This window comes from Portunus trituberculatus, chromosome 8 (assembly GCF_017591435.1).
Source record: "Portunus trituberculatus isolate SZX2019 chromosome 8, ASM1759143v1, whole genome shotgun sequence".
Taxonomy (NCBI): Eukaryota; Metazoa; Arthropoda; class Malacostraca; order Decapoda; family Portunidae; genus Portunus; species Portunus trituberculatus.
This window is the reverse complement of record NC_059262.1, coordinates 5,872,501-5,894,187: the sequence shown is the minus strand read 5'-3', so window position 1 is coordinate 5,894,187 and position 21,687 is coordinate 5,872,501. Positions and strand designations below refer to the sequence as shown.

General features: G+C 41.5%; 1 protein-coding gene across 1 annotated transcript in view; it reads right to left on the bottom strand.

The window, feature by feature from the left end:
* Positions 1-490: 490 nt before the first annotated feature.
* LOC123498941 (solute carrier family 12 member 4-like) overlaps positions 491-21,687 on the bottom strand; it is an 88,250-nt gene continuing 67,053 nt past the window's right edge. The window contains 19 exon segments of the mRNA XM_045246516.1: positions 491-1,911; positions 3,230-3,300; positions 3,755-3,862; positions 7,145-7,165; positions 11,343-11,450; positions 11,722-11,853; positions 12,868-13,141; positions 13,963-14,084; positions 14,533-14,693; positions 14,954-15,153; positions 15,408-15,567; positions 15,924-16,156; positions 16,735-16,798; positions 16,801-16,890; positions 17,288-17,449; positions 18,087-18,286; positions 18,931-19,166; positions 19,667-19,852; positions 20,616-20,870. Coding sequence (XP_045102451.1) covers positions 1,680-1,911; positions 3,230-3,300; positions 3,755-3,862; positions 7,145-7,165; positions 11,343-11,450; positions 11,722-11,853; positions 12,868-13,141; positions 13,963-14,084; positions 14,533-14,693; positions 14,954-15,153; positions 15,408-15,567; positions 15,924-16,156; positions 16,735-16,798; positions 16,801-16,890; positions 17,288-17,449; positions 18,087-18,286; positions 18,931-19,166; positions 19,667-19,852; positions 20,616-20,870 — 3,015 coding nt within the window. The 3' untranslated portion in view covers positions 491-1,679.

The following is a 21,687-nucleotide window of genomic DNA, read 5'->3' as shown; positions in this document are numbered from 1 at the left end:
CCTCTTGGGGCGTGGCCAGTGCCTCGGGACGCCGCCACCCGGCGTGGAAGCTCACTCACGTTTGTGTGGCGCTGCGCCGCCATGACCGGGAAGCCGGGCTGGACGTTCCCAGGTGTGACGCCAGAATGGCTTTGATTTCGACGGTTGGAAGGCGGAACACTCAAAAGGAATGAAAGGAAAGAAGCAACACTGATGAGCTTGTGCACTACTGCAGCCCAGACACTTAGAGTTAGCAGCACAAATGCCTTTACCAGAACAAGGGTGAAGAGGAGGCAACACACAGGGACAGGATAGAGAGCTTGGGGTGTTGAGTGAGTGATGGCTTGTTGTTGTTGTTGTTGTTGTTACTGTTGTTGTTGTTGTTGTCGTTGCCCTGAGACACTGTTGGGTGTGCTGGGGGACACACTGGGCCGGACAGAGCACTGCACTGTTCCGTCCGTCTGTCCGAGTGAGGCGGCGACATAGTGAGCTGTTCAGAAAGTATCACATGGCATTTGGTCTTCTATTTTATTTGCTTTGTGGGCTAATTAATATTAGTCAACAGTAATCATTAGAGACTTTCTTCTTACATTGACAATCAACTTAATGTACTACAATCACAACAAAGACCTCCTAAGTAGCCAAACTTGACGCAAGCAGCACAGGATGGTGTCACAGCAGCTGCCTCCAGCTGCCTCCAGCGGCCGTGGTGTGGCCCGGCCGCCACTGCTGCTGCCACCACCACCCAGTGTGCAGGCTGGCAGGGCGTGGCAGGCCGATGCCACACCAGGGAGTGTGCCGCCAGCCGCCAGTGTCACGGCAGCAGGTGTAGTCTGGCCGAGCAGCACAACAAATGTTCCGGCCACACACACGTCACTGCCTCGTAGCTGCCCGTCACTGTTGCTGCCGCTGCTGCCGCCACTGCCTCTGTGTCCTGAGTTAGGGTGTCACAGCACATCACTGTCTGGGGACACCATCACACCATCATTTTAAAGTTGAGTATTGTGACTACACAACTCGCCGGAGCGTTCACACCAACCCAACGTATAAATAGTGGAAAAAAATACCAAGCATAACTTTGCAACTTTTCTAATCTAAACTAAAATAAATCATAAGTATGTGTATATATATATATATATATATATATATATATATATATATATATATATATATATATATATATATATATATGTATGTATGTATATATATATTAAAGATTTCATCACTCATTGTACCTTTGGAACACTAATCACATAACTTTTTATGTACACAGCTTACAGACCCGCCACCAGGTGGCCAGGCCTGTACAACAGCACAACCCAGTCCAGGGTGCCAACTGGTCCCAGGGAGTGCCAGGTACTGCTGCGGGGGCCAGGGAGGGTCCTGGCGGTTGGCACCCGGTGTGGAGACGCAGACCCTCGCTGGCACGCCGCAGGCACAACACAGCATTGGAAAACAGGTATATTTGGCATTACCACTGGCACCCACCGACAGACACTCAGACATACACCACCTGCCTGCCTCACATCACACACGTCAACAAGCCTGCCTCAGGTGAGCGTGGCGGGGGAGGATGCACCATCACCACCATCACCACTCACCACCAACACCACACCACACCACCCACAACCATCGCGTGTGTGGAATGTGACTTGCAACACTGCCACCACCACCACCACCACTCCGCACCACCACACCACTCAGGAGTAGATGGTGATGACCTCCCTGCCGCCACCCCGCACCATCAGCACCCTCTCCAGCCCTTCAGTCAGCACCTCCAGGAACTCCATGTAGTTGCTCTCGGACTCTGGGCGGGACGTCTTGGGGGGGCCGGGGAGGTTGATGATGACCAGCTGAGCATTGTGGGACTTGTTGACAATGACCTCATTTAGTTTGACGGCTGTGTGCATCCTCCTCACGTTGGCCTCATCCCTGCAACACCACACACCATCAGACACAGGCAGAAGAGAGGAAAGGTGATGATGGAAATGGAGGATGAAGAAAGGATGAGGGCACACTTAGACAAAAGGAAGGAAGATGATGGAAATGGAGGAAAATAAAAGGATGAAGACATTATAAAGAGGTAGGAAAAAAAAGGAAGGATAGTGATAAAATGGAGATAGGTGAAGAAAGGAAGGAAGATAATGGAATAAGGAGGAAAAAAAGGATGAAGACACTATGAAGAGGTGGGAGAAAGAAAGATGACAGAAACGCAGGAAGAGAGGATGGAAACACAATTAAATAGAAGAAGTGGGTGAAGAAAAGAAGGAAGCTGGTAGGAATGGAGGAGGAAGAGAGGACAAAGAGACTGTTTGGTATAAGAGCCAGGAAAGAAGTAAGGAAGATAATGGAAATGCAGGATGAAGAGGGGATGAAGGCAAACTATTAGGCAGAAAGAAAGGAAGGAAGATGAAAGGAATGGAGAATAAAGAGAGAATGAAGACACTAGTAAGGCAGAAGAGGAAGAAAAGAAGAAAGGAAGATGATAGATGGTAGAAGAGGGGAAGAGATCATCATAATATAGCAATAACAACTCAAATTTTCATTCATAGACGATTTTTCCCATATTCAGGACCAGTAATCAGAAGAGGTACAGTGGAACCATGCGTGCTTTGGGGTCCGAGGGGTCTCCAAGCGCACTGGTTCGAATCCTGTCCACGGTCCGAGTGTAGGTTGGGCTTCCTCACTCTGGGCAGCAGTTTCCTAGCGGGTGGGCTTTAAAATAGGAGGTACCACAAAAAAGCATCCCCTTTAGCCCAGAAATTCCCATGAAAAGCCCACATGGTATAAATAAAAATAGATAAAAAAAAAAAAAATAATGGGTTCAAGCTTAATGGAAAATAAAGAATATATCCTAAACCAAAATGAAAGCAAGTATGAAGATAGTGAGTGTTAAACTGTTTATTTCACTTGTTTAGATAAAAGAGGTGAGAGAAGAAAGGATGATAGGAGAAGAGAACAAAGAGAAGATGAAGGTATGCTCTCTTTAATCCTTGAAATGCCACTATATAAGGTGAAAGATGATAGAGGAAGAGGATGAGAGGAAGAAAGAGAGATGTAGAGAGGGATAAAAGGATGAACTCTTGAACTAACTCTGGTCTTTGGTATAAAAATGCTTCAAAACTTTTTAAAATACGTTTCTCACTGATCTGATGCTGTCACTGTCTATACCACCATCACTACCACCACTATCACTGCTCCTACCACCACCACCACCACTACTCCTACAGCCATAACAGATAATACGTACGGTTTGAGAGTTAGTAGTTTCTTGAAGCATTCGTTTTTGCTCTTCTTCTCAGTGTCCTCTGACGTGCCACTCTGAAATGTGCAGTGAGTGTTCAGGAGCTGTCTTGTGTGCAGCAGCTGGCATTTAGAGTCACTTTGCATTATTTTCTTTTTGTAACACTTAGCATTACACACATACATACATTATACATAAAGCTTTTCCTCGCTTTCCTTGCTTTCTTTCATATCATATATACATACATACATACATACAGCTTTTCCTTGCTTTTCCTTCTTTCTTTCTTTCTATAGACATCATACAGTTCCTCCTTGGTTTTTGCCTAATCTAACCTAACCCAACCTAACTTAACCAAACTGAATCTAAACAAATCTAACCTTGCCCAATCTACTTTAACCTAACCTAACTTAAACACTCACACACACACACACACAGACAACACACTCATACACACACACTTACAGACAACACACACACACACACACACACACACACACACACACACACACACACAGACAAGACACTCACCATCTCTGCCTCTGCGTCCGAGTCCACAGTTGGCTCATTCTCCTTGAAGCGTACCTTGCTGGCGGAGTGTTCCCCGGTTGGGTGGTGGTGGTCCACGATGGCCTGTACCTGTGGGTCGTGTGGTGAGTCAGTGCTCCGCCTCACCATCCAATGCTCCTTTCACCACCATCGTCACCATTTCTGCTACATTCCTTTTACCTAACCTTAAATTTTGATGAATCTCAATTTTTTTGTGATGTTGAAAAGTTGACCAAAAAAGTACATGATTTTGACTTTACTTTAAGACACAACAATTAAATATGAGTTGAAATCCAAGAGAAAACAATGCATTCACCTTAATCACTTTACAGGTGACATGAATCTTGCAGTATAAACCTTGAATCAATCATCAACTTCTACAAACTTGAGTGGAGATAAGTCACAACACAACAAATGACAGTAACTGGTCTATCACAGCATTAGCATCTCTGAGAACAAGTCCTGACATGGTGGGGAGGATAAGACAAGTAACTCACACACCATTGGACACTAACCACTAAATCAAACCTGCAACTAAGCTTGAGATTACAGAGCAAGAGAGGGATTTATAGATGCATATGGGCTTGTTAATGACCACACACCACACGCCACGCCACACACATGCACCACCACAGAGGGGAGTGGGGGCTGCCAGCTATACCCCACACAAGGTCCAAGGGAGAGCTGGGTCACTGGGTGTGTTGTGCAATGTTGTGCTTTTATCAGGGTTGTGAGAGGGACAAGTACGTAAATAGTGGGGCAGGATAAGGTGCGACTGACTTCCTCTATTGTTTTTATTGGTGGTTACGGCTACTAATGTTTGTTTTTATAGTGGTCACAGTTAGTATTGGCCTTGTGGTTTGTTATTTTGGTGATTTATTCTCTTCATGCATTTGGTGATTAATAGATTTCCTTTTTTTTTTTATTTATTTAAGTGCTTCTGTGGTTATTTTATCGTCTTTTGTGTGGTTTTCTTTCCTTCTTGTTGTTATTGATATATATTCTTGTCGGAAATGTCTTTTTTTATTGCCCCTTTCCTGTGGTTTAATCAACACGTCAACTTGAATCACTTCCAGGCCATGGAGGTTTAATGAGTCACTCCGCACACACGGGTCAAGGCACCATGCACATTAACGCCACTTCCAACCCACTGTGTGTACGTGTCTGTGTCGTGGTAACCTTGTCATTCAAATAAACGCTAATTCTACCAACACACTTATAACTTAACAACAGCAGACCTTGTATTGCACCTTTCTTAACACTTACAACTTAAAATAACTTAGAGTAACTTAATATTGTCTTCTGTAACCAATTGGAACATAAAAAAGTAAATTTGTTCTTAAAATTATGGTAGACAAATTTTGATACCCATAAATGTTGTCAAGAAGGTGTCTGTGTGTGTGTGTGTGTGTGTGTGTGTGTGTGTGTGTGTGTGTGTGTGTGTGTGTGTGTGTGTGTGTGTGTGTGTGTGCAGGGCCCCACAAGCTACAAGGGTTAGCAGGCCATTTCTCCATAACACAGAAGAGGAAGAGGAGGAGGAGGAGGAGGAGGAGGAGGAGGAGGAGGAGGAGGAGGAGGAGAAGGAGGAGAAGGAGAAGGAGGAGAAAGAGGAGGAGGATGAGGAATAGAAATATTACTATTCAATAATGTAAACAAAACAACTGCATTCCTGAGAGAGAGAGAGAGAGAGAGAGAGAGAGAGAGAGAGAGAGAGAGAGAGAGAGAGAGAGAGAGAGAGAGAGAGAGAGAGAGAGAGAGAGAGAGAGAGAGAGAGAGAGAGAGAGAGAGAGAGAGAGAGAGAGAGAGAACATAACAGTGAGCTATCAATAATTCTTTAAAGAGCTTTCAAGATCAGCGTTAATCTCAAACTCAAGCACTCCAGACTGAACAACATCTAGTATTTGTTGATGTTGTTGTTGTTGTTGTTGTTGTTGTGTTGGAAAAGAAAACGGAATGAAAAATAAAGGAAAGAAACTGACAGAGAGGAAAAACAAGGCATTCAAAACAGGAGTAAAAAAATAAATGAATAAAAATGATGTTCAGTTCAGAGGAAATGAAAAAAAATGGAAGTCAAACCAGAGACAAAAATTGACAGGGAAAAGAAAGAAAGACAAAAATTGAAAGGGAAAAAAAAAAAAAACTGTCAGAGGGAAAACAAAATAAAAAAAAAGGAGTAAAAAATAAAATAATGAATAAAATGTTTGGTTCTGATGAGAGAAAATGTGAAATGAAAGAAATAGGAAACTAAAATAAGAAAAATGAAAGATAGAATAGAAATATTGAGAGAAAAGAAAGGAGGAACAAAATAAAGTAAAAAAAAAAAAAAAAGTGACCCTAGAATATTGTAAGCAGTGAACTAACCTGAAAAAAAAAGAAAAGAAAATGAAGATAATTAAGAATATTTGGAAAAGATGACAAAATTTCCGACTGGAGAAGAAACTGAAAGGAAAAGAATCAAAACAAACTTTCTAATTCACGGCCGATAAACTGAAAAAAGAAAAGGAAATGAAAAAAAGAGAAAAAGATTAATAAGGAAGAAAATGAAATGAAAACAGGAAAAACAAATAGAATGAAAAGGAAAAAACAAGGAATTAAATCAAACTTTCTCATTCCCGGCCAAAACTGAAAAAAGAAAGAGAAAAAAGAATAATAAAACAGGAAAAGAAATGGGGATAGGAAACACAGATAGAATGAAAAGGAAAAAAAGAAAATCATGAAAACTTTCTAATTGACGGCCGAGAAACTGAAAAAAAAGGTAGAAAAATGAATGGCTAATAAAAGAACGTAAGAAAGTAACCAATTCAAAAGTAGAGATATGGAAAAAAGTAGAAATTTAAAAGAAAAGTAGAAAAAAGAAAAATTGAAATAAAAAGTTGAGATGAAAGTAGAAAAAAAAAGAAATAAAAGTAGAAAAAAAGTAGAAATGAAAATAGAAAAGTAGAAAAAGTAAGACTAAAAGTAGAAATGTAGAAATCTCAACAAAAAAAGATAAAAAATGAAGAAAAAGGAAAAAAAATAGATAAAGGAAAGATGAACTAGTATAGAAATAAATACATTGATGTGTGTGTGTGTGTGTGTGTGTGTGTGTGTGTGTGTGTGTGTGTGTGTGTGTGTGTGTGTGTGTGTGTGTGTGTGTGTGTGTGTGTGTGTGTGTGTGTGTGTGAAAGTTACTGACACACAAACAAGAGAAGTAAACAGCTTTTAGTATGAGTGGCAATGCAAAATATCTACAATTATTAAAGGAAGCTGAATGAAAGGAGGAGGAGGAGGAGGAGGAGGAGGAGACGGAAGAGGAGGAGGAGGAGGAGGAGGAGGAGGAGGAGGAGGTGGAAGAGGAGGAGGAGGAAGAAGAGGAGCAGAACACTTCCGTACCCTGATGTTATTGGGCTCAATCTGCAAATAAAGGTAAACATTTCATGCTGCTGATATTATGAAGTCATCTCTATTGCAATCACCACTAAGAACTATATTGCACCACTAGTACCTCTCACCACCACCACCACCACCACCACCACCACCACCACCACCACTACCACCACCACTGTCATACCAAAGATTAGAAAAAAACATGACCAGGAAAAGGAAGAGAAGAAATGCGATGTTGAAATAATATGATGCAAGAATATGAAGTGATGAGTGAGTTATATAAAAGTGTGTGTGTGTGTGTGTGTGTGTGTCGTAGTAGTTTCTCATGTGTTATCTGTTATCTCTCACACACACACACACACACACACACACACACAAATAAACAATCTAGATAACTAAATAAGAGTGTGATTTATCCCATACAATTTTAGACCCCCAGCTTTTTGACCTCCCCTGACCTCACCTGACCAGATCTAGGTCTGTATTCGGAAACACTCTGCTCTCTCACCACAACTGTTTTCCAAGGCCACAGAGATGACTTGTGGGATTTTCAAGAGTGTTTCTCCAGTTAATAATGTAGAAAACTTGTCACTCTGACTATAAAACTGTAAGAACACTCTAAAAACTCTCTGTTCTCTCACTATGACTGTTCTCCAAGGCCACAGAAATGACTGGCGGAGTTTTCAAGAGTGTTTCTCCAGTTAATAATGTAGAAAACTTGTCACTCTGCCTCTAAAACCATAAAAACTTGCTCAAAAACACTCTTTCTCTCACCATGACTATTTTCCAAGCTCACAGAGATGACTAGTGAGGTTTTCAAGGATATTTCTACAGTTAATAGTGTAGAAAACTGTCACTCTGCCTTGAACCATAAAAAACACCCTAAAAAAACTTGTGTGAATTTAAATAAAGCCTTTTGAAAGAGTGAAGGTGACGCAGAAATGTTTGAGAATACAAGACCTGACCTTACCTGACCTCATCCCATCCAGTCAGTCACCTTTCAATTCCTTCACCCGGACAGACAATGGGTTAGTGTGTGGCGTTAATATTACCGACCGATTGACTCAGAAATGACACTCGGACAGGAAACTTAATGAGTGAAGATGTATAGATGAAAAAAAAAGTTGCTGGTTTGATTAGAAAGATAGAGAGAGAAAAATAGAGAGATTAAGTAACATGAATGAAAGAGAAAGACAGAGACAGAGACAGAGACAGAGAGAGAGAGAGAGAGAGAGAGAGAGATGGCCTTCATGCATTGAGTCATAACCAACATGCAAAATGACCAACTAATTAATCAGAATGCAAAATACAAAAGCTAGAACCAGAGAGAGAGAGAGAGAGAGAGAGAGAGAGAGAGAGAGAGAGAGAGAAAATGAATAAGCCATGACAAGAGATAAAAAAAGAAGAAAAAAAAATTGATAGACAAAACATGAGAAATTGAAAGATCGCCAACACACAGACAGACGGACAGACAGATGGACAGACAGACAGACAAAGAGAGGGGCGTAATAAATGTTTTGCACACACCAAGGGAAGTTTATCCTCAATGTCGGCCGCTTCAAAGCCTAGCTCCGACTAAAGGCCGTGACGAGAGGGGCAGGGAGAGTGGGAGAGAGAAAATGAGAGAGAGAGAGAGAGAGAGAGAGAGAGAGAGAGAGAGAGAGAGAGAGAGAGAGAGAGAGAGAGAGAGAGAGAGAGAGAGAGAGAGAGAGACAGTGACAGTGAGAGAAAAGGAAGAAGAATTTTGGACATAGTGAAAAAGAAGAAAGAGAGAGAGAGAGAGAGAGAGAGAGAGAGAGAGAGAGAGAGAGAGAGAGAGAGAGAGAGAGAGAGAGAGAGAGAGAGAGAGAGAGAGAGAGAGAGAGAGAGAGAGAGCAGTAGTAATATTATAAAAAGATACATCATGGCATATAATATCACTAAATTCTTCATGAGCTAGACAGGCTATCATAATCACCACTAATCGTCACACATCACTGAGACATGCAAATCTGTGACCTCTTCTTCTGGGCCACACTAATCTCAAACCATCATCATTAAATAGAAATGTCTGCTGGGAATATGTGAGAAGGAATATATATAAAAGAAACTAGTCCTTATATGTATGTTTGAAATTCTTGATTCTACACTGAAATAAAATGAATTGTTTGCAGAATATGTGATAAAAAAAAGATATATATGAAAAAAACCGACATTTTTTATCTGGATTTTTGGAATTCTTGTTGATTCTACATTGAAATATAATGAATTGTTTGCAGGATACATGAAAAAATAGATAGACATAAAAAAAACGGCATTTCTTGACTGGATGTTTGGAATTCTTGTTGACTCTAAAGTGAAATATAATGAAATGTTTGCAGAAATGTGAAAAATAGAAAAAATATATCAAAAACAATATTTCTAATCTCAACATTCAAAATTTCTGTCGATTCTGCACTAAAATATATTAAAATGTTTGCAGGAAATATGAAAAAAAAAGAAAAATATATAAAAAAGTATTTCTAATCTCGACATTTGAAATTTTTGTTGATTCTTCACTAAAACATATTAAAAAGTCTGCAGAAATTTCTAATCTTGATGTTTGAAACTGTTGTTGATTCTACACTAAAACGTATTGAAATGCCTGGAGGTAATTTGAAAAAAAGAGAGAAAAACTATGAAAGAACTAGCATTTCTAATCTTGATGTTTGAAATTGTTGTTGATTCTACACTAAAATATATCAAAATGCCAGCAGGAAATATGAAAAGAGACAAAAAAAAAAAAAAAAAAAAAAACTGTATTTCTCTTATCTGGACTTGTTGACTCTGAACTGAAATATATTGAAATGTCTGCAGGAAATAAAGAAAAGAGAGAGAGAGAGAGAGAAAGAGAGAGAGAAAAAAGTTAGACTGCATTTATCAGGACGTTTGAAATTCTCGTTGACTCTAAACTGAAATATACAAACTTTTAATACACTGATGCTACAATAGAAAGGACCTGTGCTCTCTCTGTAAGGGTATGAAGTGTTAATATATACACAGAAATGCCCCAAAAATACTAAACACATTACTTAAATGATGTACTCTTTCTTAAAACCTATTCATAACACTAACACATTCTTAAATACTCCTTTAAATTCTATACATACTCAAAATTCACATGCAAGTATATATATGGCCAGGTAGCTTTGCATTAAGACACACCTAACTTTCATGACACACACCATCTTATACCTGACTCTCAAAGCACCAGGTAAAATCTAATGGGCCCAAAACACACCTGGAATGCTATATGGGCCAACACACACACCTGACACACTAGGTAGCTTTGCATTTGACACACCTGGTTTTAACGACTTACACCATCTTATTTATACCTGACTCTCAAAGCACCAGGTAAAATCTAATAGGCCCAAAACACACCTGGAATCATACAGGGGCCAACACACACACCTGACACAGCATCAGGTATCAATTCACACACCTGCACAGTTATTCATTCACCAAAAATATACCTGACTCTGAAAGCAGTAGGTAAGTCTTGATTAGTACACCTGAATCTTTATACAAGCACCATATGTGACTCTGGAAAGGATTAAAAACTCGTACATACATCCAAGTAGCATATATGACTCTGAAAAGGGCATTAAAACTTGTTAACATATACCTGTGGGCTGCCTTATACCTGACACAGAAAGGGGAAGTCAGGTATATAGTTCTCATCAACCACACCTGAACTAAGAGAGAGAGTCAGGTATAAATATTTCTCATCAACCCCTTCAGTACTGGGACACATTTTGACTTTAAGATTTGTGTACGATTAGACCATTTTGTTGACATTAGGAAGGGTCTGTGGAGGTCAGAAGATTAATGGTTCAGTCTTCACTATTTTAATCCCCCACATGAGTTTCTGAAGCTGTATAAAATCACCAAATAGTCGCCAGAATGAATATGGAAACGTGTCCTGGTACTGAAGGGGTTAACCAAAGCACACCTGAACTAAGAAAGAGAAAAACCAGGTATAAACAATTCTCATTAACCCAAAACACACCTGAACTGACATAGAGAGGGAAAAGGTCAGATATAAACATTTCTCATTAACCAAACCACACCTGAACTAACACATATGAACCAGGTACCTTGTGAACTGACACAGACACACCTGGAATTTAAATGTGGCTAAAACTGACTTAATTTTCGAGTGTAAGAGGAATGAGGGACTTACTATGTTGAGCTTCTCCTTCCTGTTCAGCCTGAGTTCCTTCAACATCTGTGTGCGTTGCTCCATCATTAGGGTGCGTTCATAGGTGTATGTCTGTATGTCGCTGTCCATCTGCCGGCCAACACGTAGAATTAATATTAGTGGGATGTGTTTTTTTTTTTCTTTGTGTGTGTGTGTGTGTGTGTGTGTTTATCTACCATTCTTTCTTCTCTTACTTTTTTATCACTTTTTCATTTCTAGTCTTCTTATTTTACGTGTGTGTTTGATTTTCCATTATTCCTTTTCTCTTCTCTTATTTTCCTATCATTATTTTGCTTCTATTTTTATTCTTGATGTCTTTAACTATTGTCAAAGGAGTGTGGATGGACATGGACAGACTCACCAGCTCTACCACATCCACCTCAGCCTCAATGCGGAGATGGTACAGGAAAGTCTTCAGGTCCTTCTTCATCTGGATACTGTTGTCTTCAAGCTGAGCCACAGTGAAAATTCTCATCTTGCAGTTCTTCCACACCTACAAGCAAGAATGTGTACAGGTAAACAAAAATAGAGATTGATCCCTTCAGTACCAGGACACATTTTTACCTTGAGATTTGTGTACATTAGGAAGGATCTATGGAGGTCAGAAGATTAATGCCCAGTGTTTACTATTTTAACCTCTTCAGTACTGGGATATATTTTTACTTTGAGATTTGTGTACGATTAGACCATTTTATTGACATTAGGAAGGGTCTATGGAGGTCAGAAGATTAATGGCCACAGTTTTAACCCCTTCAGTACTGGGATATATTTTTACTTTGAGATTTGTGTATGATTAGACCATTTTATTGACTTTAGGAAGGGTCTGTGGAGGTCAGAAGATTAATGGCCACAGTCTTCACTATTCAAACCCCTTCAGTAATGGGACACACTTTCAACTTGAGATTTGTGTATGATTAGACCATTTTATTGACATTAGGAAGGATCTATGGAGGTCAGAAGATTAATGGCCACAGTCTTTACTATTCTAATCACAACATATGTTTCTCAAACTGTATAAAATCCCCAAAATAGTTACAAGAAGGAATATGAAAATGCATCCTGGTACTAAAGAGATTTTAAACGCTGCATTATTTGATCATATTTTTCCTTTATGGCTTTATAATATTAGGAAGAAAGTGGTACAAGGTTCTGGTAGTCTTAGAGGAAACAAGGAGGAGGAGGAGGAGGAGGATAGATAAAAGTAGATATAGAGGAAAGTTATATAATAATCTGGAAATCTTAGAAGGAACAGAAGGAGAAGAAGGAGAAAGGGGATGAGGATTAAGAAGAGGAGAAGGAGAAAGAGAAAGAGGAATAGAAGAAAGATGAAGAGGAAGAGGAGAGATGAGGTGGGTATAGAAGAAAGTGATACAAGATTCTGGTAGTCTTAGAAGGAACAGGAGAAGGAGACAGAGGAAGAGAATAAAAACAAGAATGAGGATGAAAGAATCGGAGGAAAAAAGAGAATAACAGCTGTGACTACAAGAACAGCACACAGCAAACCCACCTTATGTTGTCGCAGCAGGAAGGGAAGCAGCATCAGCAGACCACCATCGTGCACAATCCACCAGATATCAATGGTGCCGGAAACCTTGGACATAGAATCAGGGTAGAAATTAATGCCTTTGGGGACAAGGAGGGCCATCTTAGCAGCTGACACGTTGCGCACAGTATCCAGGAACACACGCCATGACCTCTCGTCCGGGGAGTGGCGCCAACCATACGGCCAGCCCAGAATGACAGTGTTTGGCTTCATGCCGCCCAAACCGCAAGTCTGAATGCTGTGGAGGGTGACGCTGTGTTACTTTGTGGTTGTAGATGAGGATGGTAGGATGAGGGCAAGTGGCCAGTCTGAGGTGGAGGCACAGGTGATTGGTGGATGTAGAGACTGTTGGGAGAGATTGTTGGTGAGGGGAAAAGTGGAAAGAACAGAGGATGGTGAAAAAAAGGGAAAATAGGAGAAGAGTGGGAAATATGGAGATGATACAGAATGAAAATAAAAATGGATGTAGAAATTATAACAAGAGGCAAATATGGAGATAGTGAAGAACAAACACACAATAAAATAAAAGCTGAAACAAAAATAAGCACAAGAACAAAACAAGAACACAAACAAAATATACACACAAGACAAAAAGACACAAATATGAAGAGGCAACATATAAATAAGAAAAAAAATAAGGATAAAAGAGAATAATACAAACATAAATATAAAGTCATCAAGGCATTTGCTCCTTAATTTTGGCTGACGCTTTTCCACTTTTTAGAGAGCCAGAACTCAACTTGGCCTTTTTTTTATCTTTTTTTTTTTTTCCCCTTGTCTGGCCCTCTTCCCTACATTAAAAAAAAAAAACACAAGGAGACTGACAAATGAATGCGTTTGCCTTACATTTTCATCATCCTTAGCCAGTCTTCTCTCACATATCAAAAACAAAAAAAACATGGATAAAAAGAAGAAAAATGACACAAATTTAAAGGAAGCAAGAGAAAAGGAGAATGACAAATGAACGAACCATTTTTCCTAACATTTTCATCACCCTTAGCCAGTCCTCTATCACATATAAGGAAAAAGAAAGAGAGAAAAATCCAAGAGAGTGCTTACATGTGGCTAATGCCCTCAGTAATGTTCTTGGCAATGAGCGTGTCCACAAAGCCCTTCACTCGCTCCTCATTCATGGCACGGCGGAGACTCTGCTTGGCTGCGTGCGACTCACCGTAACTCTTCTGTGGGGTGAGGGACGAGTGAGTGAGTGAGAGACAGAGTGGAAGTGCGACAAGAGGGAGATTATGAGACAAGTGAGTGAGGAGAAACAGAGTGAGAGATTGAGCCAAGAGGGAGATATGTGAAAGAGAGACAATGAGAGACTATGATGAAGGAGATATGTGAGAAAGAGAGAATGTGTGTGTGTGAGAAAAAGAGAGAGAGAGAATGTATGTTGGGAAGTGTATAAAAGAGCGAAAGAAAAGAGAGGAAGGCACAGAAAATAGAGAAACAAGGCAAGAAACCGTGTATACTGGCAAAGAGATAAGATGCATGAGAAAGAGAGACACAAATAGAGAAGACAAATAGAGAGAAACTGTACACTGTGAGATGAGTAAATGAGTGAAGAGAAACAAAACAAAAAAATCACATCAAGACAATTTTCAAGACAAGGTAAGACAGGCTTCTCACCGCATACTCTCCCTCAATGACAGACACAGCAATGGTGAGACCCTTGCCGGCCTTGAGCTGTGAGGCGAAGGTAAACAGCTTCTTGTACTTGGGCACGAGATCCTTGGTCAGCTTGGACAGGATGAGAATCTGTGGCCGCCAGTTCTTGGTGTGTGGCGGACCTGGTGGCAGATTGTACCGAGATTAATAGTGAGTGTGGATTTTTTAAAGATTTACATAAGAGAGGCACGGGTCAGTGAAAAGGGTACAAGAAAGAATAATACAAGAGGCTAAACACCACAAACACTGACAAAAGATGATAATTTTTTGAAGTTTTAGATAAGAGATGAACTGAACAAGACCAACAAACAGATTAAAAGAAAAAAAGATTCATTAAGGCACTAGAAAAAGGTCACAAGACTCATACAAGCATAACACTGACCTTCCTCCAGTCTGAGTAGAGAGTAGCGTGCAGCAGAGAGGGCCAGACCACGGATACCGTCACCCCACTCCTTCTCAGCACCTCGGAACTCAATGTACTTGTAGATGATGCCGGCAATGAGCATGGCCAGCAGAGCGTAGTACCAGGAGGTCATGAACATTACAGTGATGCACAGAGAGAGACCCACAAATGACAGGGACCTGGGGATAAGAGAAAGTGTGTTTAGTATTCCTCCTCCTCCTCCTCCTCTTTTTTTCTTCATCTTCTTGTCATAATCTTCTATTGTATTCCTTCTCCTCCTCCTCCTCCTCTTCCTCCTTCTTGTTTTTTCACTTTCATCTTATAATTTTCCATTGTATTCCTCCTCCTTCTCCTCCTCTTTTTTTCATCTTCATCTTCTTGTTATAATCTTTCACTGTATTCCTCCTCCTCCTCCTCCTCCACCAGTTCTCACCAGTGGTAATATTTGAAGCGCGGTCGCCAGTTGGGAGTGCGCAGGAGAGTCTGAAGTGCACAGGCGAGGTTGACGAAGCCGTAACACATGAGGAAGAACATGGACAGGATGGGGGCGATGTAGTCCAGGTTACCGATAAAGATGGCCAGCTGACAAATACCTGGTGGAGGAGAGAGACAGTGAGTGGGAGTTGGTGTGCCTTGGTTATGTTTGGTTTGGTGAGGTTTGGTGAGTTGCTGAGTGAATGAATAGATGTCTAGAGGGGATAAAATGAAACAAAATAAATATCTGACACCCAGTAAAGGTTCCCCATGCACAGATGACATGGAGATGGTGAGTGACATGAAAGACTGAAAAAGACACTCAAATGAGACAAATGAGCCAGTGATAAGGGCACATAGAGGCTCCCACACACTAAAAACAAAGACATGGTGACCGAATGCGATTAAATCAGTCTAGGTAAGGTTAAGGTAGTGACATGAGGCAACAAAATGAAGCAAAAACAGCAGATCTTACAGCCAGTGATTAGCAGGGCACGCAGAGGTTCCCCACGCGCTGATGACACTCCAAACGGCGACAGGAACGGAATTATATTGTCCTTGCTAATGGCGTGCATGAGTCTTGGGGCGCCGGTGAGTGACTGCAGCCCCGCCCCGATGGTTGATAGCAGTGACCCCACCAAGATGACCCACTCGTTAGGCCAAGATATTGCTGCAATGGCCAGACGACCCCCAACGCTGTAGCCAAACCTGTGGAGTGATGAAGTGGTGGTGAGGCAGTGGTGGTGAGGCAGTGGTGATGAGGCAGTGGTGGTGGCAGTGGTGGTGGTGAGGTGGCAGTGGTGGTGAGGCAGTGGTGGTGGTGGTGAGGTAGTAGTGGTGATGAAGCAATGATAGTAGTAAGGGTGCACAAAAGAGAGAGAGAGAGAGAGAGAGAGAGAGAGAGAGAGAGAGAGAGAGAGAGAGAGAGAGAGAGAGAGAGAGAGAGAGAGAGAGAGAGAGAGAGAGAAAAAAAAACACTAAAACCACAAACTGGACACATCAAAACGGAAAGAAACGAAAAAAACTGGAAACATGAAAAAAAAACAGACAAAATGCAAAAAAAATAGAAACAAAAATAAGAAAAAAAAAAAAACATGAATAGGACAAAAAAAATACTAAAAACGCCACAAAACGAAGAGAAAAATGCGAAAAAATGGAAAAACTCACAGATAGAGAGAAAAAAAAAAAATAAAGAGAGAAAAAAGAGAAAAACACAAAAAAGACAAAATAGAGAGCAAGAAAGAAAAAAAAAGAAAGCAAGAGAAAAAAAAAGAAAGCTAACTCACTTGTCACGCATAAGCAGGATGTCGTAGGAGCCAGCGAAGAGGAGGAGGTAAGAGAGGTACACAAGGAGGTGGTACAGATGGCGGCCAGTGTACCAACAGGGATGCTCTTCTGCGCGTCGGCCAAGTCACCTGACCTGTTACTGCCAGCCATGATACCTGTGGGGAGTGGGGCAGCATTAGGTCACTGGGGCGTTAGGTCAGGTCAAAGGTCATATAGTAGTGGTATGTAGATAAGGAGAGGGAGGGAGGGGAAGGGAGAGGGAGAGGGAGAGAGAGAGAGAGAGAGAGAGAGAGAGAGAGAGAGAGAGAGAGAGAGAGAGAGAGAGAGAGAGAGACAAATGAAACAACACACTGGACTGGAAACACAAATAAAGAAAAGAAAAAAAAAAATAAAATAAATAAATAAAAATCTGAAATTCTTACTTCTCTTTTTTTAATACAAGAAAAAAATGACCCAAAACATGAAAAACCGAAAAAAAACCCACTTAGCAGCCAGTCCCCTTACAGGTCCGAGAGAACTAGCCAAAACATCGCAAATGCCCTAAAACCTTACCAGTGCATGATGGGAAGAAGATGCCAACCAGCACAGTGAAGGAGGTGGTGATGTCGATGATGACCTGGTTGTAGGTGGGGTTGTTGAGGGACTCGTAATCATCAGGGTCATTGGTGTCTGCCACAATCTGCCCCTCCTTTCCAAAGTGTGGGCCCAGATTGGCTGCAGAGGAAAGTGTTAATTAAGCAAAAAAATTATAAAGTTTCTGAAATTTACAAGTATGATCCACAAAATTGAGTCAAATGGTAAAGTTTCTAAAAATTTATAAGTATGATACACCTTCAGTAAAATATTATAATGGTGTCTGCCACAATCCGTCCCTCCTTACTGAAGTGTGGACCCAGATTGGCTGCAGAGGGAGGTGTTGTGGGTGAGAGAGTGAAGGAGGTTGTAGAGGTTATGAGTGTATGTGTGAGTTAGTGAGTGAGTGAGTTGTAGAGGTTGTGATTGAGTGAGTGTGTGAGGAAGGGTGTGTGTGAGTGAGTGAGTGAGTGATGAAATGAACAGTAGAGGTTGTGATTCATTGAGTGAGTGAGTGAGTGAGTGAGTGAGGGAGTGAGTGAATGAATGAGTGTGTGAATGGGAAGTAAACATTGTGAGTGAGTGAGTGAGTGAGTGAGTGAGTTCTTATGGCAATGAATGAGTACTGGGTCTGATGAGGCAGGACTTGAGATTAAAAACGTCATCATTTTCTAAACTACCACTAGAAATTTTTCCTCTTATTTGTTTTACTGTCCACACACACACACACACACACACACACACACACACACACACACACACACACACACACACTCACAGGTAAACAAGCCAGACGCAAGGCCCACAATGGCTCTCCTCTGCGAAACATTGTGGGTTTGGAAGTACATGTCACAGTCTTCCACGTTCTCTGACACAGTATTATTCTCCTTGACACAGTACATGTTCCAGAGAGGGCCACCGGGTTCCTTGGTGCAGTTGGTCACCTGGGTCAGCAGTCGAGCTCCCAAGATGCACATTCTGTAACAGGGTTGGTAGTTTAGTGCTTGGTTAGGTTAGGTTAGTGTGTTGTCAAAGTGCTGTGGAGAAGTGAGTGTGCTGTGGGTGTATGAGAGAGTGAGAGTGAGAGAGAGTGTGTGTAATATGTATAGCAATGTTTGACTGTTATACTGTGTGTGTGTGTGTGTGTGTGTGTGTGTGTGTGTGTGTGTGTGTTTCAAAAGAATAATAAAACTCAAATGAAGGATAAAAATTTGAGATAATGAGGAGGAGGAGGAGGAGGAGGAGGAGGAGGAGGAGGAGGAGGAGGAGGAGGAGGAGGAGGAGGAGGAGGAAAGTTCTATTACTTGAGGAGGGAGAAAATTAAAGTTAAATATTTGAAAAGTTTGCAAAATGAAAAGAAAAAAGAAAAACGCAAAGAACTTTTATTCTCCTTCCTCCATTATTCTCTCTCTCTCTCTCTCTCTCTCTCTCTCTCTCTCTAGTTATCTCCATCTTTTTACTATTTCATTTGTCCTTAAACACCCTTAATTCTCTCTCTCTCTCTCTCTCTCTCTCTCTCTCTCTCTCTATCTCTACAACACACACATTGCATATTGCTGGATCAAATGATAAAAAAGACACACACACAAACACACACACTCTCTCTCTCTCTCTCAACTCACTGCAGCTTGTCGGATCCATTGATGTTGTAGAAGATACCGACGAGAATGGCGATGATGGAGCCGATGACACACGCCAGGGCCACCGCGGCGAACTTACTGACGAACGCCACGCCAATGCTGACGATGGTACACATGATCCAGAGGAGAATGGTGCCGAAGACGCGGAAGTTGTTGTACATGATGCTGGCGTCCTTGGTGAAGTCCCCGAAGATGGAGATACCTGGTGCCATATACGTCTGGCAGCGGGGAAAGGAAGGGATGGGATTTAGAGGATTAGCATATGAAGGGAAGGGATGGGAAGGGATGGGAGTCGGTATTTGAAGGGAAGGGAAGGGATGGAAAGGGTGTAAAGGGTTGATTTTTGAAGGGAAGGGAAGGGAAAGGAGGGGTTAGTATTTGAGGGGAAGAGAAGGGAAGGGGAAGAGGTCAGTATTTGAAGGGAAGGGATGGGAAGCAAAGGGGTTCAGTATTTGAGGGTAACTTCTTGGGTTAAATCATTATCTTGACATTAGGAAGAGCCAATGGAGGTCAGAAGATTAACGAACCTCAGCCTTCACTATTTCAACCCCCACATGAGTTTCTGAAGCTGTATAAAACCACCAGACAGTAAGCAGAGTGACTATGGAAACACATCACACCACTGAAGGAACTGAAAGAGTCTTAAACAAACCAATCAGAGAAGAAACAACACAACACAACACAACACAAACACACTCTACCTCCACACTTCACTCACCAGTAATATCTCCACAGCACCAATGATATACATGGCCGCAGCGACGGTGGTGGCTGTGTAGAAGAGCAGCCCCACAGCGCCACCAAACTCAGGTCCCAGAGAGCGAGAGATCATGAAGTAGGAGCCCCCTGCCGGCACCACTCCGTTTGTAGCAATGGCAGACATGGAGATACCAGTAAGGAAGGTCTGTAAGGGAAGTTAAGGGGTGTTTAGAGGTGTCATAGGGGTCTAGAAGTCTCATAAGGGTCTGTTGTTGGTAATGTCAGGGTCTAGAGGTCTCATATAGAGGTTAAATAAAGTCGTAGAGGTAAGGAAGTGTTATTTTTGTCGTATATTCTTTTTTTCTGTATTTTTAGATTTGTTACTCATTTTCTCTCGCTCTCTCTCTCTCTCTCTCTCTCTCACACACACACACACACACAGCTAGAACATACCACACCACCATACCCAGTTCTCACCACACCAACACCACCACATCATCACATCACCACATCAACACCACACACCCAAAAATACCCCAAACCACCACCATACCCAGTTCTCACTACACCAAGACCACCACCACATCACCATATCAACACCACACACCCAAAAATATCACAAACCACATCACCACCACACATTCAAATATACCACCACCAACCACACACCAACACACCACCACACACACCCAGTTCCCCTTAATCAAACCACCACCACATCACCACACAAACCACCACACACCACACACACCGTCACACACACAGTTCCCTAAAACCATACCAACACCACCACCACCCCACCAACCACACCACATCACCACACACACCACACCACCACCACAAACACCCCTTACTAAAATATTCCTTTTTTTCATCCACATTTCTTCCCTCCCTCTCTTCCTTCTCTCCTTTCACCACAAACACACACAACACCCTTTCCCTCACCACACCACACCACCACCACCTACCGTACAGCAGCACATGAAGACAATGGTGAAGGCCAGGGCACCTCCAGCTGTCCCTACAATCCAAGGCATGCGGATGAAGAGAATGACGCCAAAGATGTTCTGAATACAAGGCAGGTAGACCCCCATTAGTGTGCCCAGGTTAGCCTTTGCCTTCTGTGGTTTGTTGTCACTCTCCTCGGCAGACGGGATGGTGGCGTTGTAGTTGGCCAGGGAGTTGATCATCATAGACACCCGGGGCCTGTCTGCCATCTCCTCCTGAAGGCGTAGAAGAAGGAGGTGACAGGATACAGATTAGGTAAAGATTTGATGGTAGAAATGATGAGATTTTGATTTTCCTTTTCAATTCTATCATTTTCCTCCTGAAGGTGTGGAAGAAGGAGGTCACTAGAAAGAGAATAGGTGAAGAGGGGGCTTTAGAATTCTTTAGATTTTTTTTTTTTTTTATGTACGAGGGACAGCTGGCCAAAATGATAAAATATGAAAGAAAAAAAAAAAAAATAGGTCCGCAGTCTTGCCAGCTCCCTAAAAGACCTGAGAGTTAATCAAAATTCAGGGACAGATGCCTTGACACTTCTCTTAAAGGAAGTCAAGTCGTAGGAAGATGGAAATACAGAAGCAGGCAGAGATCAGGTAAAAATTGAAGGTAGAAATGATGGTAAACAAGTATTTCTCTAGTTCTGTCTATCATTTTCCTCCTGAAGGGGTGGTAGAAGAAGCAGAAGAAGGTGATGGGAAAGTTGGTCAAGATTTGAAGGTTATGATGAAAGATTTGATAGTAGAAATGATGATAACAATGATTTCTCTAGTTCTGTCTATCATTTCCTGAAGGGGTGGAAGAAGGTGATGAGACTAGAACAGATTAAAAATTTGGAGATATAAATGATGAAAGAAAGAAAATAAGTAAAGATTTGAGAACAGAAGCAATAAAAGACAATCATTTCTTTAGTTCTACCCATCATTTCCTGAAGGGGTAGAAGAAGAAGGTGATGGGAAACAGAATAAGTAAAGACACACACACACACACACACGTAATGAGAAACTGATCCTGAGAGAAGAATATGACATTAGAAGC